At 40.3% G+C, this 17,998-nt stretch overlaps 1 protein-coding gene across 8 annotated transcripts in view; it reads right to left on the bottom strand.

The window, feature by feature from the left end:
- Window positions 1-17,998, bottom strand: part of LOC121328601 (polyhomeotic-like protein 2) — a 68,332-nt gene that overhangs the window by 10,018 nt on the left and 40,316 nt on the right. For 4 of the 8 annotated variants that reach the window (XM_041273415.1, XM_041273419.1, XM_041273418.1 and 1 more), the window contains 6 exons: window positions 15,788-15,865; window positions 14,584-14,745; window positions 11,965-12,117; window positions 11,126-11,429; window positions 3,586-3,992; window positions 2,284-2,449 (listed from right to left, as the gene is read on the bottom strand). In XM_041273415.1, coding sequence (XP_041129349.1) covers window positions 2,284-2,449; window positions 3,586-3,992; window positions 11,126-11,429; window positions 11,965-12,117; window positions 14,584-14,745; window positions 15,788-15,865 — 1,270 coding nt within the window. The remainder of the gene's footprint in view (window positions 1-2,283; window positions 2,450-3,585; window positions 3,993-11,125; window positions 11,430-11,964; window positions 12,118-14,583; window positions 14,746-15,787; window positions 15,866-17,998) is intronic. The other 4 variants (XM_041273420.1, XM_041273426.1, XM_041273421.1 and 1 more) reach the window with 2 other exon arrangements.

Here is a 17,998-nt window from a genome sequence, read left to right as displayed (position 1 = left end):
ATTGTGGGCCGGCTGGCAGTCTTACAGATGGTAGTGATGTAAGAGGCCTGCCACTCGGGCCCAACTACAGCCCAGGGCACAGGCTGCCATTCTCAGGGACAAGCTGGGACAGCTAGGATCCTGCTTGAGTGATTCAGAGAGAAATCTCTCCAAACCTTCTGCTGGGCTGTTTATACACTGTGGAATTTTGGAAGTTTCTATGATAGCTCTCTGGCTACATGCCTGCATATGTATTACTAAATGTTACAAAGACACGTACACTCAAAATATAAAGGCATAAAATCCACACTTGTTACAAACAGTCTATATTTCTCCTTATATATTTTTTTCTTAACAGAAACTGGAACTATAAAAAAAAATAAAAATAATAATCAAGCAAAATAAATATTATAAAATAAGAAGTGTGATTGTTCTCCTCCCTGTTTCTCTACTACTGTCGTGCCGAATGCAGACAGAGGTCAGCTAGAACTGGATCAAAGAAACCAACAGATGGCTCTGAATAGGAGTTTGCTTCACTCAAGCAGCAATCCAAAAGGAAAGCATTTATTTGATGTTTTCAGAATTTCCATTATGGGAAAAACGTATGCTGACATCCTTTTTAGAGATGTGATTCTATGGCACAATATGCAGTCCTTTTTAAAATCAAAGTTCAGTTTTTGTGTAAGGAAAATAAACCTGTTCCAAAACCAGTAGCAAGCAACTAAGATGCATCTAAGACGAAAGTGAGCCCAGGTTGTTTGTTACTAATTGAATTTCATATAATAAATAATGACATTCTAGAAAAGCAATAGTAAGTTTATTGTCTTTCAGACAAATGCATTTGATGTTTGTTTTTGTTTCTATTTTGCTCTTTCTAAGCTACTGACAATTTCCCAAGCCAGTAGTTCAATGTGTTTAAAAGTATAGTGCTACACAGGCTGTGTGAAATGGGGCTTGTTATCTTGTCGCTCTCGCTACTCAGCACATCCAGCTGGAAGGTGAGATCTTAATGAAACACTTGATGACAAGGTACATCCTTCAGCAGTGAAGCCAGCTGTCCATCTACTTCCCAACCAATACCCTAGAGGGAGGTTGTGCACAGTTTCATAACAGCTGTTTCAGCCCAGTCACACATTCCTATACTGCAGTAAGTAAAGTATGACTTGGCTTATACTTGGATATGCATTGCTTTCTGTGAACATGCAGTTACTCCTTTGGCTTCATATATAAACCCATGCACCCTTGTCCTAGTTTAAGCACACCATGGTTGAAGATGGGTGCAAATGCAGGGCATGGGGGGTGAGGTGTTTCTAAACTTTACAACAGCATGGTAGGACAAAGCCAATGTATGTAAATTAATATCTTTGTATGTGTCTCTCTGTAATAGCATACATAATTGTATGTCCCCATTTCTATGTTATAGCTTGAGATTCAAAGCGCAAAATATGGCTAATCAGTTCATTGGTATTAATTTAGGAATAGGTATATAAGGCAGTGGCTATAGCTGGTTAGTGGGTTTGCTGCAATAGGAGACAGAGAGAAATGTTTTTTGTGCAGTTGAGTCACAGCAATAGAGTGTTCTCTAGAGAGTATGTGTCAATTCAATGCTGATCTTTCCAATGGTTCTGTGTCTACAAACTGCAACTTTGTAAAATGGACCTGTACGATGGAGTTTATCATAGACTGAACTAATGCAAGGTTAAAGTCATCTGAGTGCTCCATGCTTATAAGAAATATACCACAAATACATGCCATGAATGGCATGTTCTATATAAACTGGGAAAGCATTTCTCAGCTTGAATTCTATATAAACTGGGAAAGCATTTCTCAGCTTGAATTGAATCTGTTTCCCTACACACCTGGCAATGTTTACACATGGTAAGTTAAAAGATATTAAAGCTTTTAAATGCTTTTCTAAAACCATTTCATTTTTCTTACTCTTGAACTTAAGTAGTCCTGTATTTCAAGACCAGTCCTGCACATAAGCAAATTTTCTCTACATAATTGCATGGACCTATTTGTGCGATTATACGGTACACACTATGCATATACTGTGTAATGCAACACTATACAAACACAAGAAACCCCCTTCCAGTCGCTGTGTCTCCTGTGAGTCATGTGATAATGCAACTCTCCCATGATTCCAGCAATAATGCAGACAAAGCATACTGTTGAGAATTAGTACTATACCTGATCTATTTATATTTGTAAGAAATTGATTTTAAAACCTTGGTTTGAACTTGTACAAGCTCCTGTAATGAATGAATGTTGCCAGCATGCAGTCAGAGGAGTGCAGCACTGTACCTTGCGTGGCTGGCTTGCTGGCATCTGGTTTGTGTGGCTCTGTTGTGGCTGTGGTAGGTGAAGGCGTGGAGAAGGGCTGCTGGACGCTGCTGGTTCTGATTGGCTCCCTGGCCGTCACAGAGGTCACCTTCTCTTTACTCACACCGTCATGGACCAGTTTTGGGGGCTGAACGGGGGGGGGGGGGGGCAAAGACCAACAAGGTCAATCACACCAACAACATAAAAAAAGACGACGCTGGGCTATCCTTAATTGAATGAATTAGGTTTCTGAAGTTGGGTAGGTAGATTTTTTGTTACGGAGATAATATTTTCTGTTTTGGGTTATGTATTTTAAGCACCGTACACTCCCAAATCCTCCTCTCAAAAATGTATAGGGTATAAGGGGTGTTGACCATTATCAATGCAGGATGAGGGGACTTAAACCACACAATATACACATCGCTAAATATCTCTTGTACTAAAAGGGCTTCTACTGTTGATTAACCTTTTTAAGCTCTTTCCTTTGTTTAGATGTTGATAAATGATGCCCATTGTGCTTTTTCTTACCCTATAAGGCATCATGTTACAACACATTATTAGGACATTAGTAACACATAAAAGGCAATTTCTTAGTGAGTCTGAATCTGCACTCAGCAGAGATCTTCAGAGAGGGGCTAGCCTTGAACAGTGCTATCTCTGTCACTTCCCATTAGGTGTGCATGCTCAGTTTTGATTACCAAACAAGACCAGGCAGCAATTTGTGCCTCCACTCCCCCCAAAAAATATTAACCTTGGTATCTTGTGTCACATAACTGATGTATTTGTATTCAAGTGTTGACACAACGGATGTTGCACAGGATTCATGCTAGGTTTTAACGTGAGCTTAATCAGCTACAGTGTAAAAATGAAAAGATCTTGTCAAACTAAACTCGTAACAAAACCTGCAATGGCTCAATCTGCTTTGTATCTCCATGCCTGATGGCTCCAATTTACATTTGGGGATGTTTGACATTGTAGATTGTGTTTATTGTGTTGATTGCGCGTCTATGAAATCTTGACTGAAACGGACATGCACCAGGGAGATGCAGCTTACCTTTATTACAGAATACATTTTAGGAATGCCATATGCATAATAATCAGATTTTCATGTTTTTGTATCCACTTTTAAATGTTGCAACCCAAGACCAATGCAGCACTTCCCTAATGGCAATCAGGCATGAACGAGACTCCAACCACACTTGCATGTCTCACTTCTACTAGGTTAGCCACTGGGGACCACACGGTCTATTCCTTTACATTTTCATTTTTGGTCTGTTTGCTTACCGTGGAAGGCGCAGGCTGGATCTGCAGATTGACGGCTGCCACCTGCACAGGCTGGGCGCTCTGCTGGGCCTGGCTCAGGGCTGAGGGCTGCCCATTGTGGGCGACGGTCTGGGGGCCCAGCGTGGAGTGGAAGATGGTGGCCTGGGGACTAGGTGTGATGTGCTGCTTGGGCAGGACTGGGATGGTGCATTGCTGGGTCTGGGGCTGCACTGTGGGCTGGATAGTGAGGGTCTGGACTGGCTGTGGCTGGATGGAGGCAGAGTGGAGGAGGTGAGGCTGGGACCTCTGAGGGACGTTCAGTTGTGGCTGCTGCTGCTGGATCACAAACTGGTGCTGCTGGACCTGCTTGTGCTGCTGCTGGAGGTGCTGCTGTTGAATCAGCTGGTGGGGCTGGATCTGTGTGTAAGCTGGGGATCATTAAACACAGATAGTCTGGATTAAATAACGTCTTGAAGCTTGTCATCAATTCATGTTCGTGCTTTTATGCTGCATAATAGTGTTGTGGGGTTTGTCCTGAACTAAAGAATGTCATTGAAATACCCTGTGGAGATTTTCTAAAAAGTGGGATTTTTTATTAGGTAACAAATAAATGTTTAAACCTTCTTTGTTAATCGTTTCAAAGATTGTCAATGAAAAACTGTGCTTGATTTAGTAATTATAGTCATCTTTATATTTTACCTTTTCATTTAATTCCTACTTGACAATGATTTCACCGTGTAACAATTTTTTTTTTGTTCCTGGGTAGTAAGTGTTATTTCCTAATTGCTTATGCCTCAAAAGTATAGAAAATGGTTATTATTCCCCACAAACTTTGCTTTTGTGACCAGGACAGTGATATTTCAAAATATCACTATTTCCAATGAGAAAACAGGCGCTTGTGTCTTTTCGTTCACATAAAGTCAGAAAAAAACAACATATGAATCCAAATTAACATGTATTTATACTAAAGTAATACAAAAAATGACTACAAAAGTTTTAGAAGTGAGTAGTTTTTCAAGATTTACGATTATACTGTAAATTTACAATACAATCGTAAATCTCGAAAAACTTTTTGTGGGGAATAATAGCCATTTTCTATACTTTTGAGGCATAAGCAATTAGGAAATAACACTTACTACCCAGGAATAAAAATTGTGTTACATAGTGTTTTCACACATACTGCTTTACAATGCTTCAAGATACTATAAATTAAACTTTTTGAAATGGGAAGGTCCCAATAAAATATAATGTTTTTGGTCTAACGTTTAGGTTTTTTTTACAGTTTAAACATTGAACACTGAAGCCAGTTTATGAACGTCAATCAATTCCCATACAGCAGCAATTGTAGTATTCTAACTGCTGGTAGACTGAGGAAGCTGTTATCAGTTGTAATTTCCACTGCTGAAACTTCCAAGAGAGAAAGAGATACCTGAGCATGTAACCTATCCCCCAGGCTGTGTTTTCAAAACAACTTTGGCCAAGACTGATAACCTACTGACTTCAAGTGTCTAGGGAGCAAACAATTGCTTTGCCCCCCGGGTAAATCCATAAAACTAACCGGAACACAAACAGCTCCATAGGGCCTGCCTGCATCGCGTGGCTAGCATTACTATCTATTCCCCTCTTCCTTTCTTTACTAACATTCTTCACATAACTGCATGCCTTACATTTCCCCAAAATATAAACTTGGGCGAGTTACCAGCCTTAGCAGAATTTCTAGAACGCTTCTCATGGGCCCACTTCATACAGTTTTAATGTTCCGTTATCAGCTGAAAATGATCACGTTTATCTTAAATCTTAAACAAGATGTTCAGTTACTTCCCATTGATTGGTACTCGGTTGTAGTACAGCTTGTTTTGAAATCAATACCCTAATGAATCGATTTATTGAATACCTGCCAAAAAAGCAATTGTGAGTACAATCAGCAGCCTACCCCTAACTCAAACTGCTATAGACTGGGAATCATACTTGGGGGTTCTGATGTTAGGTTTAAACTGATAAACACTGCTGTTTATTCTACAAACACCAAAATAACCCTTATTCTTTGTTGCCTGCAGCCTACTGATGGTGCAGTTTACTGTGTTTTGTAGCTACAGCAGAGGTACAACATGCACAATGATTCCCATCTGTTCTGTTTTATTTGAGCATGAAAAAGCTCCATTAAAACAGACTTTTGTCCAGCTACAAAAAGGCCAATCATTTCTAAAAATAAATACAGGCTAACAGAGGCTACAGGGAGCAGCTTTTATGCCCTCATCAGGGGGTCTCCAGCATTATTCTTTCGGAAGGCAGTTTTTAAACAGGTCATTGAATTCACCCAGTTGTGTACTGTACAGTTCTGTGCATTTTCAACTTCAGTGACCGGGATATACTTACACATGCAGTGCGTGTCTCCGATTGACTAGTGGTGACAACATGATTCCTTGCAGTAGGACTAACTCATTGTCCGTATACGCCAAGACATCTTATCTGTGCTAGGCTGCAGAATGTGTCACTTTGCTATGTAGTCTGTTCAATTTTTAATTTTTTTAAGTAAATCTTTTGTGACCTTTTCCCTGCAGTAGTTTGGGTTTTATTCATAACACGCCCTGAGGATATTAAATACTATATATTGTGCAAACCTACAAATAGCTGTGCAGGCCATTAGGAATAAGCGGCTCTTGGTTTGTTTTATTTGCTCTCGCACACAGAGGCTGGCTGCCAGTGAGACAGGCCCACTCCAGAGCAGGCTGGAGTGGGCCCAGCACAGGGGAGGAAGCTTGATGACTCAGGCCTCCCACGCCCGTCTCCCAGGAGCAGAGACTGCACAGCACTGCACTGCACTGTTCGGAAACCCCCCAAAGTTCCCAGGATCAGTCATCTGCAACTGCAAGGGGAGCAAGCCTGGTAGTCTGCTACATTAGGAAATACATGCAACAGCCTGGGAGAGAAAACCAACCGCAAAAACTGGTAAAAACAAAAAAAATGAATATCCTACAGTGTCCTCAAGCCAGCAACATTCCACCAAATTACTGAGCCAGGACAGACACAGGAGAAACCTTAGTGCTCAAAAACAAGGTTTTATACATTCAGTAGGTGTGTTATTTTATAAAGAAAAATAAAAGCATTGATATGATGCCTAACTACATTTTGAAAACAATAAATAAAACGTCAAGAAAGAATTGGACATTATTAACTTTAATTACTAGCTTGTTATTATGATAAATGTGTGTACATAAAAATATATATAAATATAAACATTTGGACAATTAAGTACTAACCATGCAACACAAAGGCTACCGATCTTTACGCATAAAGCCAACCAGTTACTGTGACATAAGCACAGCACACGTGTCATTTTGCAAACCTATAAAATAAAAACTGAGGCATGCATAAAAAAATCCTGCGCCTGAACGCATTTTGGTTTTGTCTCTTTACTAGTGGTGTCCGAGTTCTCATTTTCCTGCACTCATTGGTGTTCCGAGAGTCAAGCCGTGCTGATCACCCTTGTGCCCTTCCTTCGCTCACTTTCACCAGGCTGAATGTTTGAATGGGGCTCCGGGAGGGTGGGTATGCGTGGGAGCGGAAAGGGGGAATTCCATTCCGAGGAAGATACCATGGCATTTCTATCCCAGCAGTATAACCTTCATTTAAACCATAAACTAGGCATCCATATTTTGCTGTTGAAATTAAACTGTAACAGATGTAAAACTATAATTTAACCACAGAAAAAAGTATACTGTGATTTAGCACTGCTCATTACCACTTGTGGTTTGATTTTTTCTTTTACTATGAATGATAGAACAGTATAAAATACATTTCAGGAAAGCCTTTTCAATGTATAGCTTGGATAAAGTTGTCTAAATAAACCTCTAGTCAGGTGCCAGTACCTTGTCTTTCCAACATCTAGCTTCACAATTTGCGGTAAAAAGTCTCCTAGGAACGCCCATGCAATGTTTTGGCAAATTTGGTTCTCAAGACATACCTTTCATTAATTTGCCCAATTAATCAGAAGCCAGGAATGCAAACAAATGTCCAAATATACTGTAGTTAGACCCCAGTAATTGTACTCACTGCTCCCTGTTTTTTTGCATGTATTTGTATTTCCCGAAGACCTCTTAAACACTAGAACCCAACAGCTCCAGCAGTTCTGTTCCTAAAAGCCTTCACATTAAGGTCTCTTGCAGTTGATTTAGAGTGCCAGTGTAAGTGAGTCAGTGCATTTCCTATTAAAACGCAAACTCTAGGGACTGGTGCTCTAGTGGGAGTCTGTTTCTGCTTAGGCTTCCAAAATAAATAAACTCTAAAAAGGAAAGAGGTTGAAATAAATGTTTTTTCTTCACTTAAGTGGTTTTAAGTCTAATTTGATCCTCATAAGTAGACCCCCCCCAGTGAGATAATAGCCGCTCTCAATAAATCATAGCAGTTTTTAACTGTTAGATCAATAGTAAATGCTTTAAATAAGCCTCAGCTGAACCAATGCAATTATGTGTTAAAAAGAGTGAAACCAAACAAAAAACACACTTTAAAATTCTCTGATCAGCAACATTACCACTGGTCTTTAAAGCAATATAGAACACTGAGCCAGGTATTCTTATGGAAGTTTCAATTTAGACATCTCTGAAAGCTTTGAGCTGCACTCCTTGTTAAAAAGGCTTTCAATTGGTAATACAATTCTTTCATTTTTAGCACCAAGTTACTTTAGTTTACTAGCCTTGCTGTTTTGATTGGAGAGATCTTTCCTATACTGAAACAGCAGTCTGTTGTTTAGAGTGGGGTTACCGTTCCTGGACCTGCATACATGTCTCCAGTACTTAAATAACAAAACACTCTTTTAGTGGCTAAATGTGAAAGATGGATGTAGCTCATTTAGGTTTCAGAACCACAAACTAAGCCGCAATCTCAGTTTGCAGGTGGTTGGAAGAAGATGTTGCATGCAACACTCCTGTGCCACATTGCCTGCCTGGCTGTGCTTGAACTGCTCTGTGTCAGCTGCAAACCTCCCTGCTAACCCACTGCAGCTCTGAGATTATACTGCAAGCGTTTGAGTGTCCAGTCTTTCTTTTCCATCTGGCATTTTAATCAGCAATCCTACTCCTGCAAAATGTATAACATGCGTACATATGTAAAGACAGATGGGCAGGAACCTCCTAAAGGAGTTCTGGATCTCTCAAAGACTCAAGAATGTCTTAAACAAGTTTCCTTGCAATTGGACAAGTGGTTCTCTAGATGTGAAACACTGAAGTGTGTCAAAGCCACCTCCAATATATCAATAAAAAAAAACAATACAAATGCAAATACAAATCAGAAACACAGACAGAGACACTTTCAACGGCACAAAACTGGACCAGACCACTTTATTAAGGAGTCTCCTAATAGTCTCCAGAATTGTTTGAGGTTAGCGAGACACACACAGACAGATTCACCTTAGACCTATAACTTGCTGTAAGTATCTGTGTACAGGGACCCTTTATAATCCCACTGTACTCTACGTTTTTAACAGCATATTGCCCTCCTCCTCGTTCAAAGAGGATTGCAATAAAGCCCTCTAAGCTGTGCTTTAACAGTAAAATGTGACCACTCTGCACAGATGCATTTTTTCCATGCTCAACATCTGTTGTGTCTTTAACATTACTGGACAGCAGCGTCTTTGTGCACCTTTGTTTTCTCAGCTGCTTCTTCCAGATTTCCCAACGTTTTCTTCAAGCTGCTGTACTGAAGAAGCCCCAGCACCTCTCCAAACGAGTCTGAAGACACTGCCTGAATACTGATTCGAGGCTTAACTCCAGGCTAAGTGAACCTTCCTGCTCGATCTCTCCACCCCTTACTCATTCCATGGAGAGCTCACCAGGGCTATAAATCCTTTTCTCTCACTTACACTATAACTTTTGGTTCCAGAACATGGAATTTGGGACATGCACGCTGAAGATCAGCAATGATGAAACTGTGTCTTCCTGGTATCGTATCACTTCCTGTGCAGAAGGTCACATGGCCTAACAAGACCACTGGAGGCAAACTGAGCCACAGGATAGGACAGGACGTGATTAAATACCAAGAGGTACCTGCAACTGTTACCTTTATAGCATGGACTGCAATAATTTCACTCTTCGCAAACAACCACAATGACTTTGAGAGAAGACAAGGGGAGTGGAGTGGAATCTGGAATTCCCCTATGCTATTGGTACAGAACTATACAGTATGAATATCCACTAAATTCAAATTACTATAGCAACCACATAAGGTAATAAAGAAACTGATGAGTTCATTATTAATAAACCCAAAAGCTTGGTATCACCTTAAGCAGCAAACAGCTATTTTATTGAATTATGATTTTATTTTAATAATTTTACTGCAGAAAAAAGGCTGTTATTTAGCTTTTCTGTTAAAAACAATATTGATCTATCGAATTAGTGAATTAATTTTAATTCTGGGGGGAAGGAATACCCATGCAGTGTCACTATGTATCCATGTTAAAATTGGCCTTGGGGTTCCCTTGTCATATAAATGATCTGCTTTTCAGATGTAAAAGCAGAAAATAAAGTCAATGTATAAAATAATATGAAATAGATGAGTACATTGAAAACAGCACATGCGTGCTGCACACAGACACCAGGGGGTTCTCCTTGGATCATCAGGCAGGATTGCTCTATGGGTGTCATCACCACGGCAACCAAATTAGTCATTTCCTCAAGTGCGGTGGCCAGATTCAATTCAGACCTCAGGCCTTTATTCTACTAGTCAGACAGCGCTCATTTGAATGGCTGCACACAAACACACAGGCTTACTCATTCACAGACATTAATCCACACAGACACCCACGCACACAACAATACACTCCTAGACTGAGCACATTACATTGAGGGGCATCATTTGCACTAGGGTTGGGTACAATAATCGATGTATAGCGATATTAAATCCATCAATTTAGTGTTTTGCACAGAGGTTCTGAAATGTCAAATTTGTGTCTGCTTGACTTTTCTCTATAGTTTTACCTGCAAATTCTGATTGAGCATTTTGAATTAGGGATAGTTTGTCAATGTATTGCATTTTATAATAGACACCTTGCTGTTTTAGCCACTCCCCTGGGTGACACGGTGTAAATTAATTGAGGTGCACTTTGACTCAGTGTGGTCTCCTACACCAAATATACTGTATATTTATATCACAGCATTAAAGACAAAGATTGAAAACATTTGTCTATATTATGTTTAGTACTTGTACCATTATCTTCAGTGAATTTGGGGTTTATTAAAATAAATGCACACCTTTTGAGATTTTGCTTTTTGACTTCAGTTACAAGCAGTGAGAATTGAGTTTTCACCAAAAACCTTTTGCTAATTGTAATGAACCGACACCTCAGCCCACTGAATTGAATGGAAAGGCATTGGCTTGACACAAAACGCAAACCATACGGTTCAAAGATGAACGCCTTACCATTCAACTAAACAGCCAGCTCTACAGACGAGAGGTAAGTACATGTCTTATGCTGATGTCAGTGTTATTAACTCCTCAGCCACTAGGCGGTGATCCATTACACAACGATTAAGTGTTTTTAAGTAATGGATGAAGCCTGAACCCTTACCTGGAGTGATGAGGGGGTGGCTGCACACAGGCGTCACATTCCTGCTAACGGTCACCACACGAGTCTCCAGGCTGGCCGGGCTCTCTCCTTTCTTCCCTCCCTCCGATGAGACTTCACACGAGGCTCCCTTCCCCACCAGAGTCAAGGCCCCCTGCCCTAAAGCTTTGGGCTGGGAGGCAGCAGAGCCAGCGGGGGGAGCAGCCTGGCTGCCGGGGGTCGGTTTGAGACCCAGGCTCTGGAGCTGAGCTTGGGAAGGGGAGGCTGTGGTCGGGCCCTGCTGGCTGCGGAGAGCCAGGTTCTGGACCTGAAAGAAAGGATTGTAGGACTGGAGGCCCATTCATGCTGTGTCAAGCTTTTTAAGAGAGAAATTGTTGCATTAACGAAGGGCATACCAAACACTCTGAAGAGTACTGTGGGTAAATTTAATTTCCCTTGTTTTTTGTTTTTTTACTGATTCTAACTGTGACCATAAAACCACTTGTAAGCCATGGGTATGCGTATGGGTTATATTTCACATGCTTTGAAGCTGGAATGTGATATTCTACAGAAATACATTAATATAGAAAAATGGTTTCACAAACATTGCTAAACACAGTGAACAAGTGACTGTGGGTGATAGTAAAGTATACTGGTATGGAATAAAATACTATTTGTCATTAATAAACTGCCATGGGTAATACCAAAAGTTTGAGAACGAGAAAAGGCCATTTGGCCCATCAAGGCTTGTCAAGGCTATGATAGTCAGTAGTTCTCTGCTGCCCTCTAGTGAAGCTTGCAGGATGTGCAGGAACAGTTTCCCCACAGTAGTAACAGTAGGCTGTATTAAACAGGCTGTTTACCTGGGAAGAGGCTGTTTGTTGGCCAGTAGACTGATTGGAGACCTCTTGCTGGATGGCAGTGACTGTAGCGGTTGGAGTGAAAATGAGCTGAGGGGACAAAGGGACAGCACGGCCTAGGCTCCTAGCTACTTGCACAAGGTTACTCTGCTGTGCCTGAAAATCACATCAAAATGACCTCAATACCAGACACAGCCACAGAGAAACTAAGAAAACATTTCAATCACGTACCATACAGTGTGAGCAAACCGCTCTGTTACAAAAAAAACATCGTGGGTTTGTTCAATGGAGTTTACCATATAATCGCACAAAAAGCCATGTTTGTGTGTGTGGGGGCTACACTATTCGTTAGATAAGCTTGTGTGCCTGTATGCAGAACAGAGTGAAACAGAAAAAGAAAGCGAAGCTTTATTAAGGCGTTGATATGATCTTGTATCACTGAATACTGCATGCAATATAATTACAATGCTATTTTGTTAAATTACAGTTACAATTATGCTGCAGTAACAATTAGAATTCAATTACATTAAAGCATAAACAACTTTACGCATTAACATGTTTACTCTAGTCACGCTAAATAACCCAGAAATAACCACAGGTACAAATACAGAAACATACGGTTTTCAAACAAATGGGGTCACGAAAGGTCGTTGAAAATACATGAATAATGATCGAATAACAGATACATGCGTAATTGCACTGTAATTGATCAATTATATGGTACAATTCAATTATAATTAATTACAAAATGCACAATTACATTGTAATTGGCTCCAGGTCAGTTGGGAGAGAGATCTCAGATCTCTTATTCATCTCTTTGTGGTAGATTATGGTCTAGATTCATCATGAATAAACTGCAGTGAGATATGGGATTTTTTTTTTTTTTTTCCCATAGCCTTGGTATACAAAGGTGCTTTTGCACTGACAGAATTAACTTGAAGAAATAGAAAACAATTTTTGGAATTGTTCCTAATTCACAAACACAGATTTCAGAACTATGTTAAGGACTGTTTACAAACCAGTTTAAAATGAAAACAAACTACTAAGCCCCTTTCAAACAGAAATGCTGAATGAACTGCAAACTTCACTGAGGATCAATGGGTTTTAAAAACAGTCCTTACTAAGACATTCCTTAAAGCACTCTAACGTTTTACCCATTATCAGCTCTGATATAAGATTACTGATATGCCAAGCCTCTATTATCAGTACAATGTGTGGTCACGTTACATTAGTGCAGCTGCGGTGAAATTAGGTTAGAAACAATTCAAAGCAAATAGGGTGTTTCACACCAATTGCAAGAGACTGTGCTGTTTAAAAAAGGTCAGCTATCCCAAGGGTTCACTTTACCGTTATCCAACAGCTCTGCTGCTGAAGCTGCTACCAAATCAGGGGCAGCCCGAGAGAGCTGTTGCTAGGCAAGTCCTATGTTACTTGGGCAACCTGTTGCTAAGCGAACTGTTTCTAAGTGAGGGGCTTGGAGTTCCAGTTCTACTTGACCACTCTTTAGAAAGTGGTTTCTAGGTGTTATTAATTTGTTGAATGTTAAATGAACTGTTGCTTAGATATTGCAAGTGATTTATCTAAGAGACAAATTGATACCCATGCGTTCACAACAAACACGCTTCGTTGCGTTTCTCAATGCTTGAGGGATTCTGTTTTTAATACCACAGGCCACGAGAGGAGCGCTGATTCATTCTGGCTGTGGTTTCTGTCTCGGGCGAATCGTATAACAGATCAATTCAAATACAAAAGGACATTGCTGCTGGTGTTGAGCTTGTGATATGTATCAGATGGTATGAAGGAACACTGCGACTGCATACAAGTTGATATTTTATTGCTACTTACATACATCTAGAAATACTAAAAGCAACACAAGAGATTCAACGCCGAACGTTTGGACTAGAATGTCGCCAATCAAACTGTCAGTGTCTTCAAAATGAAAAATGGATGCAGTCAAACACACAAACTACATGCAAGTGCCATGAACACAAACACACATGGCTACACACAGCAGGGCTTGTTCACAAAGCACTTATCATGGATTATAGAACTCTGCAGGTTAGTTTAAGAGCTTGCACATTAACATTACAAAACAATGCAATATTAGCACTGTGATAAATGCTTTGTGGATATAACCCAACAAACATAATGCAAATCATTTATATACAACACAGTATGGACAGACAGACAGACAGATACGCATCAGGGTCTATAACAATGATCTAATGAGTGCCGCACTAAAAGCTGCTGTCCACAATATCCTCTCACACTGACCTTTCAACTGTTTTTACCATTCAGTGTTCAATGTTTGTTTACCAGTCCCAGCAGCGTTTTTGACAAATGTTTCGACCAAAAGTATTTTTCAACGTCTTCAATCTGTAAGTTTTGATTCATATACTTCTATCACTGGACTTCATCACTTTTGTATTTGTATGTATTCATACACAGTGAAGTGTCAATAATTTCTTAAGGGTCCCATTAAGAAGAACGCACATTTTATGCATGTATTAGACTTCCTCGCATAGGTGTGCCGGATTAAGGGCTACCTAACATTAATCTCATTAAAATAGACTCTCCTGTATGCGTGTATGTGTGTAGGTGCTGCCCCCTGCTGGTGCTTACCATCTGTGCGCGCAGGTACATTTGTGCCTGACTGGCCGTGAGGCCGGTGGTGGAGCTGTTTCCGAGGAGGACAGCCTGCTGTGCGATCCCAGAGGCAGCAGAGTTCACACTCTGTGCGCGGCTGATCAGCTGGGCTGCAGCCGGGGAGGTGGCTAGGTTAAGCTGAGAGAGGGAGAAAGGGATGAGAGACTGGCCGTGTGATACGTACAGACAGTATTCTGGACGAAAGCATCTGCCTGAATTTGGGATTTTTCTTTGACTTTATTGTAGTGCTCTATGACAGTTGTGATGTCAGACAGGGCTCAGTATAGTTACAGGCAACTTCAGCGTTTACTTCGCCTTTTCTTCAGTTTTAAGTTGGAAGCCTCTATTTAAAATTGTTTTTAAAAAGGGCTCCCATAAACAATGGGACACCTAACATTATTATTAATTAGTCATTTAGCAGACGCATTTATCCAAAGCAATTTACAGAGACTAGAGAGTGAATTATGCATCAACAACTGCTGCTGATGTAGAGTCACTTGTAACAGGACCTTGTTTTTTACATCTCATCTGAAGGACAGGGCACAAGGAGGTTAAGTGACTTGCTCAGGGTCACGCGCACACAGTGAGTTAGTGGCTGAGCTGGGATTTGAACCAGGGACCTCCTAGTAACAAGCCCCTTTCTTTAAAAATCAGTCGCTACAACCAAGGCGTTATGTATCTTTTTCTAACGAGTGGTGTACGTAGACTTACATACGCTCTTACAGAGCTATTCTGTCATACAGATATGCACAAGCCCTCCTCTTGACATGTAGTAATCTATATTCATCTGTCATCTGAAATTATATATATTATGAAGCCTATTGCAAATTTAAGAGACAAATCCCCAAACTGGCCACCAGATGTCAGTCTTGCTCAATGGAAGTGTGAAGAGTTTGTGTAACAGTAATGAGGGGCTGACCGCTTTCCAATTGGCTTCAAACGAAGTAATCATCCATTCTTGATGAATTTCAGTTATTTACTCTTGCAGGTTTAATGTAAAGTGTTATGGACACAGTTTATTACAGTGGAAAACATTTTAAACCTGCAGTTTGCCAATAAATACAATTCCATGAAGTTTATACTATAATTCCATGAAGTTTATAGTATAATTCCATGGTTACAGTGAGGTTCCCTGCAGTAGAAAGACTGTCTGTGAGGTGTATAATACTGTTTCACTTACAGTAGTCTGTGATGATCCGGTTTGCTGAGAAGTGCTCCCATTCTGGTTGGAGCCCTGTCTGCTAGCAGCAAGGCTGGCCTGTGTGTGAGAGGCAGAGAGGGATTCTGGGTTAAATATGCACCCATTAATCACAAGGCACCACATGGATGCTTTCAGAGAGACAGAGCCCTGGTTAAACAGTAACTTATCTTGAAAGAAAACGGGTTACAATACAAACGGAGTAGGAAACAGAAAGGATTTCACGCATTAAGAACATGAGGCATGGAGAGGGTCTATTTTAATAAACAGGAGGCTGGTCTTTATACCGCTGCTCTGGAATGCAAGAACCTGATGTTTCTCAGACTTCATTTCACTGGGGAAAACCTCAACTGGATTAACTTGGAATTTAATAGTGGCTGTATTTTGATCTACCACTGTTTAGATCATTAAAATAGACCACATGGTCTATTTGGATGAATTGGATATTGGGGTTACCCAAAGACTAGTAGTACTACTTCATTCTGGCCCTTGAGATCTATTCCAGTCCAGGTCTTCATTCCAAACAGGTCCTAATTAGTTAAGTGCCTCTCAGCAGGTTCAATTACTTACTTTAGAACCTGGTTGGAGTAAAAACCTGGACTTGATTCTATCTCGAGGGCCAGGATTGAGTACCACTGCCTACCATACAAGTTATCTTCATTAATGATATCAAGACCACCAGTAGAATACTCTAATATGTTAAGCAGGTACACAATGGAAGTTATTCAGATAAGTTACTTAGTGTTCATTCTAACACTGCAACTATTTACTTTTGAGTTGCTGTTTGTACAACTGCTTCAATGCCCATCAATTCCGATTGAAGTGTTAACAGTTTCAATGTTGTTATCATAGTAGTAAGTGTGCAGGGTATGCCAATTTATTTCATATACAATTAAAAGCTGTACACATACATTCTTCCACACAAATGCATGTTTTAGTGATTTATAGAAATAAATGGAGGGCAGCTTCTGCTAGCTTTTTTGACTGGGCACAAACATTCCCAATATGTTAAAGATGAAACATTTCAACTTTTAATCATGCTTAATCCTAGAGTTAATTCAGAAAACTGAACAGAAAACCACATGTCTTTTACTAATATCTATTTACTGTTGTATTTAAATCAAAGAAAAACATGAATAAAAAAAACTAACAATACAGGACATGTTTGTAAGAACGCATCTGAACTAAAAATCTTTTCATAACATTCAAATGTATAGTTAAATTACTGGTAGCGACTCTGGAATGCTTAGCTGACTTATCTCAACAGCAACACAAGGGGGGTGCCTCAGTCCTCCCTCTCATGTTTCGCCAGCCTCATGGGAAACATGCTTGGATAAACCGGGCATGACATGCTGGTCATCAATTAGCCAGGCTGAACTCCCTGAAAGGGTCTTTTCACTCCTCATCAGAACACTCGAGAATCATAAACTCTTTCAACAGCTCCATTAGGCTAATGGGAACGTTAGTATTTGCCCACATTAATCTCAAACAGTTCATCTTGTACACAGCAGTGAGGGGCTACGAGAGCTTCCTCGCTTAACTCGAATCTGAGCGCACCTGAATCCTGCCATTCAGACCGGAGCCTCAACCACAAGAGGGAAGTTATATTGTCGGTAGGGCTGCCACCTCCAAGGGTCCTAGTGCCAATTATTACTAAAATGTTTAATTTTTAAAAAACATTTTACACAAACAAAATTTTAGTGGAGCAGTGAAGCAGTCAATTTATTGATAAAGAGCTGTTTCGATCAGTAAAATAACTCCCTTGAGTTGGGTCAAACGGTTTCTGCGTTTGATTTCTCCGACCGCTCGCCTTAAAAAGTGCCAATTTATTTTCAATTTGCTACAGGAAGGTCGTCTGTTTCAAACCTGCAATCAGCCGGTAGTGTTTGAGACTGAACTCATCTATTTCGCTCTGTGTAAACTTTGATATCTAATCGATACAAATTCCAGTCCTTCTAACACTAAGAGGTGGGTCAGGCACACCAGCCCTGCAGGCAAGAGACGCATCTTAAAGTGACACTGACAATACATTACAGTGTGCAGAGTGCAAAGGCTACTGTCTGTATTATAAAGCACAGAGTATAAGCAAGCAAATAAGGTCAAGGGTTTATATTTGGATACATGCTGTTTTCTGGGTAGTTTGATTGGGAGCGGAGGGGCGGGGGCACTTGATAGACATAAGAAAAGTCTGGG

The sequence above is a fragment of the Polyodon spathula genome, chromosome 16, assembly GCF_017654505.1.
Source record: "Polyodon spathula isolate WHYD16114869_AA chromosome 16, ASM1765450v1, whole genome shotgun sequence".
NCBI lineage: Eukaryota > Metazoa > Chordata > Actinopteri > Acipenseriformes > Polyodontidae > Polyodon > Polyodon spathula.
Note: the sequence above shows the minus strand (reverse complement) of the source record. Positions and strands in the feature narration are given on the sequence as shown.